At 35.0% G+C, this 12,221-nt stretch overlaps 1 protein-coding gene across 1 annotated transcript in view; it reads left to right on the top strand.

Moving 5' to 3' along the window:
• Positions 1 to 12,221, top strand: part of LOC101569535 (cadherin-10) — a 122,126-nt gene that overhangs the window by 95,168 nt on the left and 14,737 nt on the right. The window contains exon 7 of the mRNA XM_004641819.2: positions 5,424 to 5,560. Coding sequence (XP_004641876.2) covers positions 5,424 to 5,560 — 137 coding nt within the window. The remainder of the gene's footprint in view (positions 1 to 5,423; positions 5,561 to 12,221) is intronic.

Genomic DNA, 12,221 nt, shown 5'->3' with positions numbered 1-12,221 from the left:
TCCCCTTGTTTTTTGCCTTCATTTTTTGGCTACTTAAAAAATTTACATTTCTAGAGAGAACAGTCACTTCAACAGTTTTTAACTTCCTTTCCTACGGCAACCATCGGGGGCATTGGAGGGATAGTGGTCAGCATAGCTGCCTTCCTGTGGCAACCTAAAAGTGCAGGAGATTTTACAGACACATTTAAAAATGAGTAAGATTTAAAATTTTTAGTATAATTCACACTAATATAGCAAACTAATCTTCAGCATGAGAAATGAATATTTAATCTGATGGTCTCTCATGTATTTTAGCTAGCTGATTTTTGTTTACGTGTCTGTAAAGTGCGAGTTCAATTTTTTTCAATTTCAGAGTGTATTCAAAGGTTCATGCAGATAGATAATGTACAGAATCTTCAGTTTTAGTTGTCATGGGACTAGCAAGGTTGAACTTAAAAATTTTATAGATTTTGTTAATCATAAAATAAAGTCATACAGATAGATATACAGCTACTGCTTAATTCAATGAAAAGAAAGATTTGTACTAATAGTGTTTGGACAGGATATCATGTCTGTTTCTTCTACTATGGATAACCATGAAGAAGATAACAATGCTCAATGTATTAATTATTGAAACTGTCCTATTAATCAGTTTTGAAACTGTCTCATTGCTATTTGTTTCTCAACAAAATAAAATAGAAAAAATAAAGTCATACAATACTTTATAGTATATGAAAACATACATCGTTCATGAAGTGTTACATAGCTATACATTTTCATGTTTATAAACAGCATCACAGCTTACCTATTGGCAGAAGAAAAGTGCATGTGACAATCACATAGTGCTACCAACAGCCATCAGAATTTACACACAATGTCTCATTTCTAATCCATTTATCTTCTACTAAATTGCTGCATTCATTGCATTTTTTCCTTTCAATGTGCTAAGTTACTTATATACCTGTTTAAAATTTCCCACTAAATGTAGAAGTTGGGCAAGGCAATGATCCTGAGAATCTCCAGAAGATTTTTTAATCTAGCAGTTATTTGGAAAGATTCTCATCCTGACTAACCATATATACTGATACCTGTGAACTAAGCAACTGCACCAAAGATGGTAATCTGTAATAGTAGGTTCATGCTTGGAGTGCCTGTCATTCTGGTCTTCTGAATACGGGCTGCTTGTCATGACATGCCAGTTGCTGCTGTGCTCAGTTGCTGCTGTGCTGTGTCTCGGTTAGATGATTGTTGAAAAAGAAGGGAATGGTGAATGAAGGCAAGAGACAGGAAAAGGAATATTGGGGGACTGTCCTGCTTCAAGGATGGATATGGCTAGATTTTTGGACTTATGTGTAAACATAAAAATTATATAGTTCTTTATGCCTTTTTAAAAAAATATATTCTAGTTTTTAAAAGTTTTTTCATCATATTCTGCAGGGACTTTAAGTTCAACATATCAACACTTGATGAAAAATACCTGTTTCACGTTATGCCTAAGATGTTTCATATTCAGACAGATGGTGAGGTTAAGCTAAATAGCCTAGGTTGTATGGTAATAACAAGAAACTTCTCTTCTGGAGGGTTAACAACCTAAGTTTGCAGACCAAAATTAGAGAAAAAGGAGGGCCACAAGGAAAGCCAACATTTTGGCCCTAGCCTTCCAAGGTCAATTAAGACTCGGGACATATGAGAACATTTTGCTGTAACGTCATGTAACTCAGACATTTTCTGATCAAGGAGATTTTCTGATCAGGGAGATTATGGGGCCAAAGATGAAAGTGATTGATGATGTAGAGTATGCCTAAGGACAGTCACACGAAGAGAAAACATTCTCTCAGGCTTTCACAGAGAGCACATTGGCCAAGCAATGGCCATGACTCATCCATATGGCTGATACTGACGAAGGTTCTACAATCTGAGATACAGGATCTCAGGACAAATCTGAGGGGATTTCACTGACCTTATTAGACCCAAAAGCTACAACTCTTGCTGCATAGGTCCTGCTTTACCTTGGTCTTAACCATCCAGCAGAAAAGTATAAAAGCAAAGTATAAGAAATAAAGTCATGCTGTTATGTTGAGCTGTAGGGAAATCAGGTCAACAATTTCTGACACTGCTAGTCAAGCAGAAGGCCCAATACTATTATGAACTATTGGACTCTTTTAGAATATTTTGCTGAGTTAACACTCCTATAATATTCAAATGACAGAACTAAACAAAACAGGAGATACAGATGAATGTCCATTTTGTATATGTGTATTCAAAATGGGTAGGATAGATATATAGTTACATTCTCTTAATGAATAGAACGATTGTTCCAATGGTGTTTTAAATAGGATATCATGTCCATATCTTGTACAGCAATTAATCACTAGGAAGTATGAATGCAATGTGTTAATTATTGAATCTGTCCTACCAATTTTTTGGCCACTGTCGCATTGAAATTTGTTTCTCAATAAAATTATGGAAAAAAATAAAATTTCCCACTAAATACTTACCATGCGTTTTTGGCACAGAGATTCTCACTTGTTTCTCCAAATTGTATTCTGCATTCTTTATTTCCAAATGAATGTTCCAAAGGATATATAATATTTTAAAGAAATAAATTCATGCCATGCAGTATTGTTATTAAAATAGAAAATTTAAAATGAAATATAGCAAAATAAAATTTTTGCATCTTCATATAAATTGATAATTATAATAAGTGAAAAATCATCTGTAGATATCTAAAAGTAACAAAGTGTTTAAGGAGGAAGAAATTTTAAGAAAAAGCAAGAAAGAATCATGCATAGAACTTATGTAACATGGGCTGGGGTGATAGTTCTGTGGTCTAACTGGCTGTCTGGCAAGCTCAAGAACCTGAGTGTGATTCCTAGTATCACATGCCTTGCCAACCTTGGAATGCCAGGCACTCTGCTGGCTATGAAACAGGGCATGGTGGAGCATGACTGTAATCCCAGCTGGGGAGGTTGAAACAGGAGGATCACTATAAATCAGAGCTATATAGCGAGACCCTGTTCAAAACAAATAAAGAATAAAAAGAGATTAAACAAAAAAATTACAATTTATGCAACAAAATTGACAGCTGTCATGCTTTTGAATGATGGTGTGTTCTGTGAAGTTTATGATATATTTTACATTACACACCCTTGATGCAGAAGATGGAATATTCTTAGATAACATTATCTGATAAACAAGAGCATCTATCTATCTATCTATCTATCTATCTATCTATCTATCTATCTATGTATCTATCTAGTATACAGCCAATGACATTAAACAGAGATGTCATATTGTTTGTGTTTGTGTATATATACATGCATATTTTGTCCTCTATACTCGGAATTTCTGCATCCTCCAGTTCCACCAACAGCATGATAATATTTTAGAAAAGACATTGTGCTTGTACTAAATATGAACACTGTTCTCATCACTAATCCCTAGATACCAGAGTATATTTGCTATACATATGGCATTTACATCATGTTAGAAACCATAATCAATCTAATAATCTAAAATGGTTTAATGTATAGGATAATATACATATATTTTATGCAAAAGTTATGATCAGCTTACATGTGAAACTAGAATAACTGGGGATGGGGAGATGTCTCTGTGGCCGGGGAGATAGTTCAGTAGAATAAATGTTTCCCTGGAAATCACAAGGGCCCGAGTTCATTCCCTGCTTCAGCCAAAAACAGAAAGAATGAAAGAAAGAAAAAAACTAGAATATCTGCATATTTAGTATTCTTTAAGGTTCTGGATCCAATTCCCACTGTCTTTCACGGAATGATTGCAAAAATTAAAAATAGTTTTAGTAGTGTAAAGCATTTATGGATCATATTTGATATATTTTTAATTCTTCTTCTTATTTATTTATTTATTTATTTATTTAATTAGTACAGGGTCTACAGAGTCTGACTACACAGATTGGATTCATAGTGATCCTCCTGTTTTCAGCCTCCCAAGCACTGGACTTATAGGCATACACCATCACACCCGGTCTCTGTCGCTGGCTTAGCATGCCTGGAATGGGCCTGGTGTGGCACGTGGGGCTGGGGATCAAGCCCTGATCCCTGTACTTGCCTAAGCAGGTGCTTAGTCCACTGAGCCATCTCCCTGGTCTTGGTCATATTTTAAATTGTGTAATGCACTCCAGGTTTTCGGGCAATAATCAAAGGTTTTATTTAAATTTTGTAACATAAAAATGATTTTTAAATGAAAATGGGTTAAAACACATAATTTGCCAAAACATAATTAGAAAACAGGAACAGACTGCTAACAAAGTCTGAAAAAGAACTTGATATATTAAAGGTAGTACCATAATCCTATGAATTTTTTCCCCTTTATATTCATTTTCAACAAATGAGAAAAAAGCACATAATACAGATTTGGAAATACTCTATGAGAGACTTTATATTAATTCACATATTGCAAACCATGCTTTATTTATTTGATCTAATTGATTATAATTGACAAGTTGAATCACATATATTCAAAATACAACATGTGAAATGACTAAAATCAAGCTAATTAACATAGCACGACTTCTAGCATTTTCGTTTTCTCCACTTAGAAATAACATGTCAGAAAATACTCATAAATAAAATAAAATACAGACACTAATCTCATAGACAGAGTTAAGTAGTTAAGTGCACATCAATTTAAACAATTTCCTATCTCTGTAAATAATGTATTACTTTTTAAAAAATGGCAGCAACATGCATATGCTTTTGTAACCTGTGGTTTCATTTAGGAGAGCATAGTGGGAACATTTTCATCTCAATATATTCAACATACAGATATAAAGGAATTTATTTGCCAATATATCATAGAATTAAATTGTTTTTATTTCATTTAAAGAATATTTATAGGGCTGGTTGATAACTCAGTGGTCTAAGCGCTTGCCTGGCAAGCTCAAGGACCTGAGTTTGATCCCCTGTATGACATGCCAGGCCACAGCGCTGACCTGGAAACCAGATGATGTGGTGGCCCAGGCCTGTAATCCCAGTGGTGGGGAGGCTGAGACAGAAGGATCTCTATGGGTCCGGGCTGCATAGTAAGACCCTGTACCAAACAGATAGATAAATAAATAAATATTTGTAATGATTCATCACATTCTATAATTACTAAATGATAATGCAACATCATGTAACACATACTGTACTGTGGCCAAGTATATCGCTTAGCTGGCTATTGATGACATTAGGCAATATTTCATGTAAGAGACATTGGAAGACCAGAATTTCAATGTAGAACAGATTGTCAAATTAGTAGATTGTGAATGAATTCCTTTGATAAACAGATGAAGCAGTTTACTTTCTCCATTATTGTTATTTTTTGTAATTATTAGTAACATACATCTTTACACTGTAACATTTTCTATCGTAAACCCTCAATAATGTTACCTGCCATGTATGTTTTTTTTTCCTCTGTATGCTCAGATTTTCCTTGGATCGTCACACTGACCTTGACAGAATATTTAATATACACTCTGGAAATGGATCGCTTTATACATCAAAACCACTTGACCGAGAATTATCTCAATGGCATAATCTTACTGTTATAGCTGCTGAAATCAGTAAGATACATTTTATGCATAAAAATATATATGTATGTTTTCAGTTATGTTTAGTTTCATATATTTTGATATTTTCATGTTAAAACAGTTTTTAATGCTCATACAAATGACTTTAATTTAAAATTTTCAGAGCCATCTCAGCAATTTAGAATTCCTTCTTTCTTACTATATTAAGGGGTATTTAGAGCCATGACATCGAAAATAAGGTCTTATGGCTTCTGGTTTTGTAGTGAGCTTGAAATTAAATTGACATTAGCACAGATTAACAGCAAAAACAAAGACAAATTTATTTCAGCTTTAAGCAAAAGAGAACACTTTCAGAAAATGTGGCAAACCAAATGTTTGGAAAAACAACTAAAGATAAAATTTTGTATAGAATTTAATTTTCTTGTGTTGCCTGCCTGGTATTAATAATATTACGCTTCTCGTGGTATCAGAAGAAATTTTTCATATAAAGATATTTATCTCCTGTGCTCAGGAAGGAGAGAGGGAGGCTGAGAGTGCCCTTCCACCACCTGTTATCATCATTTTCTTTTTAAAAATATCTTTAGCTCAAAATAATCCTTATGACAAAATGGAATATTTTGGTGCATGATACTGTGCTACCCTTCAGTATCTGTAAATCTATATTTAATATTATATAATAGAAATGAGCTAGAACATTCAACTAAACATAAATATATATATATATTTGAAGATACTTTAAATGTATTAAATGTGTGTTGTGGACAACGTGGATATGAGTGTTTTTGCATGAAACTGGACCACTGTTAAAATCCATATAAGCATATATCATTTTTTTCTTCACAAACAAGAAAATCCAGATGCATGTCAGTGATAGTAGTTAACAATAAACTCTGTGTTCCAGGAATCACTGGAATAATTTAAAATTGAGTTTTACTAATCATGTTTAAGTGAAGTGGCTCTAAGTCTTTAGGAACATAATTAACTTCCACAAACCATAATGCCAGAAATACTAAATTGGGACTTCAACCCATTTACTTCATTTTTAGACCTAGTGCTTCATTGTACATAGGATGTGTGAAATTTATTCCAAGGACAGGCTGGTATAGCCAGGGTTCAAAGCCACATCTTTCTTTAATTGTAAAATGTCTTGGCCACAAAGGCCAGCCCGTATTATTAGTGGAGCCCACTATCAAATTAAAACATCTAGTGGTTTGTTAAAAATAAAGATCATTAAGAACTTTGAAATGCAGCAGCAGAGTCCGCAGTCTACAGTGGTTCTTTTGATGCCTGAGGCCTGGACGAGGGGCCCAGCGATCTGTCTATTCTCACCACTCTTCTCAGGGTTTCTCAGTCCACACTGGGGGTACCTGAAGCAGAGCAACTTGAAATGTTTTAAAATGCAAGCTCCATTTGGGAATGAGTCACGATGAAAAATTAGCCTATATATTCCAGATCTCAAATACTAAGCTTAATTCATAAAAAGGTTTGCAGGTCAACTTACTTGGAGCAACTCTTCTAGATTTCAGAAGGCCAGGTACCCAGGCTACACCACCAGACTCCGAGGATAAAAGATGTCCATGCAGATCATAAGCACTCTATTCAAGACTTCAAGCTAAAAGATTACGTCTAGCTTTCTTTACCCAATGTGGCTCTGAACTATTGATCAGCTTCCAAATGTCTAGTTTAATCACAGATATGAATGGTTGTGCCTCTTAAATTTAAATAATGTTTTTTTTCTAAAAACATTTTTGTCTTTAACGCTGTTCTTCCTCAATCTCCCTCAATCTGGAATCCACAACCACACACTGTGGTGTCTACAAAACCACCCAGTAACACTGCCCAATCTGGCCGTTCCACAATCACCACTGTGCTCTGTGCTCAATTCAAGATCCTTCTTCAAGCCCAGCGAGCTTGGGGTTGCATTTTCTATTTCAGATACTTTAAGGAATTTAACTTCTAAAGCTAGTTGAAGTAATTATGAGTCTGAAAAGCTAAGTCAATTACATGTTTTTGAGAACTAAATGTGTTTTTTGCTCTTAAATGAAATCAATCTGTTAAGCAACTGCCAGAAATGTCTACCTGCCAAACGACAACTAGTCAGGGTCCTGCTATGTTGTTCTGGATATTAAATGCAGAGATTGTGGAAAAGAAAAAGTATATAAGGAATTATTCTTAACTAGACTTTAAACACTACTTTTATGGTAGGTTTGTCACATGCCAAAAGCTGAGCAGGATATAATGGTGTATAAATGTACTTCTTACCAATGTGTTTCTGGGTCTTGCCTCTAACATTCTAATTCTATATTCCACAGGAATACATCAGTACATGGCAAGTACCATCTGGTGCAAGTAATTATTTAATGTATTATGTTCCATTCATGGAAAATTCTCTTTTGGTAACAAATATTTTTAAATGCCACAAGGAAAATGAAGAGCCTAAAATTAAGGCCACTCTTGTGACTGACTAATAAACTAATGATTTTAGAATTCATTTGTTAGAACAGCAACACCTTCTTTGAATTACATCTGAAAATTGATTTCTGATTATTACAATATATTCTGAGGATAGTAGAGCAAAGTCTGTAATGGAAGGACCCCATTATCTCTGCCTAGTCCTTTGATAGTGAAAATCCTCACCCTACATAGCTAGAAAATTTGAAAGCCTTGGGTTTCTAGGGAGTGATTTAAGCTTTCTGCTTTGGGGAAGCATAGAAAAGTGCAACATGAAGGAATGGCCTTCCTTTAGGGCATACATTTTGAGATCCTTTATTGCAGAGACATATTTTGTCACTGTACAATTTTCTTGAAGGGCTTTGAGGTGGACTCAGGTGGTAAATATATGCTAGCTGCTATTCAGCATGATTCTGCTTTGGAATGCTTTATAGTTTTATTTATACATAAGCTCCAGCATCTGTCAACATAAAAAGATTAGTGGGAGCCCTGTTTGTTCAATAAATGACTCCAGCCTGATGCTTCTACAAAGTACATTCATCCTCATAGATTTAGTTTGGTTTGAAGAGCCTTGAGAGAGTAGAGAGAGGCTAAAGAATCGTCACGTTGTGTTTCAGAAGGGTTGAACAATGCAGCATGTTAGATGTGAAGCTTTTCTCTCTTGCTTTCAGTTGGATGAAAAGGAAAAGAATGGCTGCCAAGAACATATTTTTTATATCAGAACTTTATATTGGAATTAGTTTGCTTCTATTCACTAAAATAAATGAATAAGAGGGTTAAAATTCTTCCAGAAAATATTGAAGAATCATATTCTTACACTTTCCTTCATAACAGCAAATATCCAAGTATTTACATGTGAATATTATGGTTCTGGGTACTAGCAAAGAGCCTAGTAATAAGAAAGGGAAGAAAATATTGGAGTAGGATTTTAATTTTTTTGTCCTTCCATTTCTTCTTCATATACCCTTCTTTTGATCCATGTGAATTTTGGGAATGTTGGTTAAGGTTTTATTGTGTAGACGCTTCACAAGTGGAAAGTTAGCATGCACTCCTGAGTAGAGTAGGAGATGAAGAAGGTACATTGATAACAAAATGATGATGAAAACATTCAAGACGCACTGAGTACTAATTACCAAACTGACACTCTGATAATAACTTTTCCTGCTTTCACTCACCTAATTTTCCCCATGGTTCTCTGAGACCAGACCAAGTCTGGCACACATTGAGTAAACTCAGGCACCAGAAAGATGTGAGCAGTGTACTTTTGACAAAGTCACAGTGTTGGACTTGGGAATCAAAGCAGCTCAGTGGGACTCCTGGGGTTATGCTCTTGGGTGCTGGGCTGGGAACAGCTGGGCGACTTGTAGCAGAAGGTCATCAGATACAGTAAAGAACCTGTAAACATAACACACAGGCACTAAGACAGAAGTAAAGGAAGAGCGAAAGGATGTGTGTTTCAAATTTCTTTTCTTCTTTCTTTCTTTCTGTGTTTTTTTTTTTTGTGTGGTTGTTTTGTTTTGTTTTTTTGTATTTTTGTGAGGAATCTACAGGGTGTGCAGGGTCTCACTACTAGATCGGACTCATAGTGATCCCCTGTTTACAGCCTCCCATGAGCGGGGATTACAGGCATGCGCCACCACACCCAGTTTCAGTCATCCTCTCAGGGCACCCTGGAGGTGGGACCAGCATGCAGGCCTAGGAACTGAACCCCCGGCCCTGCACCTGCTTGCAGGCACTTTAATCCACTGAGCTATTTGGCTGGGCCTTCCAATTTCTTTTGAAGCTGTCTGTGGTGGTACCCACCAATTATCTTAGCACTTGGGAGGCTGAGACAGGAATTTGCAGTCAGTTTGCATCCAGGCTGATCTACATAGTAAGACTGACCCAGTCTAAAAAGTAAAATAACATAAAATAAATTATTTTTCAAAAGATGGAGGGAATCTGAATATATTTAACTGGATTTATAGCCCTATTGTTTTTCCTTGTAATACTTCAGCCTGGCAAATATGCCTGCTCAAGTACCAGTTCTTCTACATCATTTTTTATTATTTTATTATTCATTTAATTTTTAAATGACAATGCAAATACATAAATGGAGATAGATTCTTTTAAGCCGTAATATGCACACTATTTTTATGTGATAACTTTTCAAATTTTTCATTTCAAATTTATTTAGGTAAAATTAAGTAGTTGCATAAATTTCACAAGAATAAAAGCTATCGCTAGCATATGCTGATTTATATCATTCAATAAGATTACTAAAGCTTCTATGGGTTTGGAATTTTTTAGCTCAATGTCTCCTTTTTCCATTATTGAAATTTTGTTTTTAATGAATGCACATAATATTGATTTTTTTCAGTACAAATGTATATTGCATAACATTTAAAGCAAGTTAGACAGTCATCTTCACCAACAGGCATCATTTTTATGGTGAAAACGTTCAAAAGTCTCTTTACCTTTCTGAAATATACATACAATGCCATTATTTCTAGAAAATACTGTGCAGCAGCATACTATAAATCTATTCTTTTATCTCACTGAACTTCTATGACAATCAATGAAAGCTTAGCCATCTCCTCACTCCATACTTTCACCCACATCTGCTAAGATTCTACTCTCAACTTCTATGAAATTAACTTTTTAAATTTCTACATATGTACAATATCATATGCTACTTGTTTTTCTAGCTTAACTCATTCATTCTTGTTGTGGCAAATGAGAGAATATCACTTTTTTTCATAAATTGTCTTCTGTTTTCTACACAAATACAAGCATTTCTGAGTCCATTCATCAATGGCTTGGTGCCTTCTTAGGTTATCTGCTGGCTGTTCTTCAGGACTGAATGGATGTGAAAAGGGAGAGTTCGCTCTCAACTTGAATTTTCCAGCGTGCACACAGAAATTTAACAATATTTTCAGACTGAAATATTAACATTACTATAAAGGATGAGTCAGTATAAACAGGTTTAGGCATGAAAACAGGATTAGAGAATGGGGAGATAGCTCATTGGTCTGAGCACTGGCCTGGCAAGCTCAAGGACTCGAATTTGATACCTGGTACTGCATGCTGTGCCAGCTTTGGTGGGGCAAGGTTTTGAAACTGGGCATGATGGCACATGCCGGTAGTGCCAGGGCTGGTGAGGCTGAGAAAGGAGTCTGAGCTGCGTAGTGAGACTCCGTACCAAATCAATCAATCTTTAAAAAATACCACAGTTTTAGATATTCCTGATATGCCATGAAAATCTATACTGGGATAATGCACTTGGGATTTTGCAGTTGCTACCCAAATCTAACCTGAGGAGATATTTATGATACTTATATTTTAAAATCCATTTAAAGATAAAACACTTTTAAAATGTACCATTTTATTACAAAATTAGAATTTTTGATTTTAGCATTTGTAACAAAAGTAATGTTCTATCTATATTGAATAAATTTGGAAGCAATTTTTTTTTGTTTGTTTACAGCTTTACGAGAGCTGGGATTATAGGCGCACATAGGCGCGCACCACCACGCTCAGCCTCAATCATCCTCTCCGCGAGCCTGTGGGCAAGGCCAGCACAGCAAGCCTGGGAATCAAACCCCTGGCTTCTGCACCTAATTGCAGTACCTTTAATCTGCTGAGCAAATTTGGCCAGCCCTTTGCAAGCAATTTTTATGCAAAATAATGCTTGAATTTTTAAAACAGTATTGGTAATGACTTTGACAATAAAAATAATTAAATCTTCATGTTTGCTTATAAAATGCCCCAAAATTTATGAAATTAATAGCCTTATATTATAATTTATGTATGGAGATTAAAAAGTAGCTGTTAAAATATATTTTAGTAATGAAAGCTGCCAAAGGAATAGGTCCTAATGTAACCACTAACATTACAGATAGTGACCGTGAGCAAATAGCTAATTATTTAAAGTCATTTTTCATCTAAAAATGGTAAAGTTTAAATGATAATGTGACATATAATATGAACCCAGTAAATAATTGTACCTATGATATATATTGGGATAGTAAAGACACAAATAAAATCTGAAATCAGTATCTCTGGGCTGTATTTTCCCAAAGATTTTCCAAACTGATAATACTCTTGTGCCTGATAACAATCTAATCGTGACTACTTAATTTGGCTCTGAGGTAATTTTCTTTATTGCATTTCCTTGCTATGTGAGAATGAATACAAGCATCTTCGAATGTGAACACTTAACGTGTTCAAGATGCCTATATATATTAAATCCCACAAACAAACA

The sequence above is a fragment of the Octodon degus genome, unplaced genomic scaffold, assembly GCF_000260255.1.
Source record: "Octodon degus isolate 3935 unplaced genomic scaffold, OctDeg1.0 scaffold00143, whole genome shotgun sequence".
NCBI classification, from domain to species: Eukaryota; Metazoa; Chordata; class Mammalia; order Rodentia; family Octodontidae; genus Octodon; species Octodon degus.
This window is presented reverse-complemented; position numbering and strand designations above follow the sequence as displayed.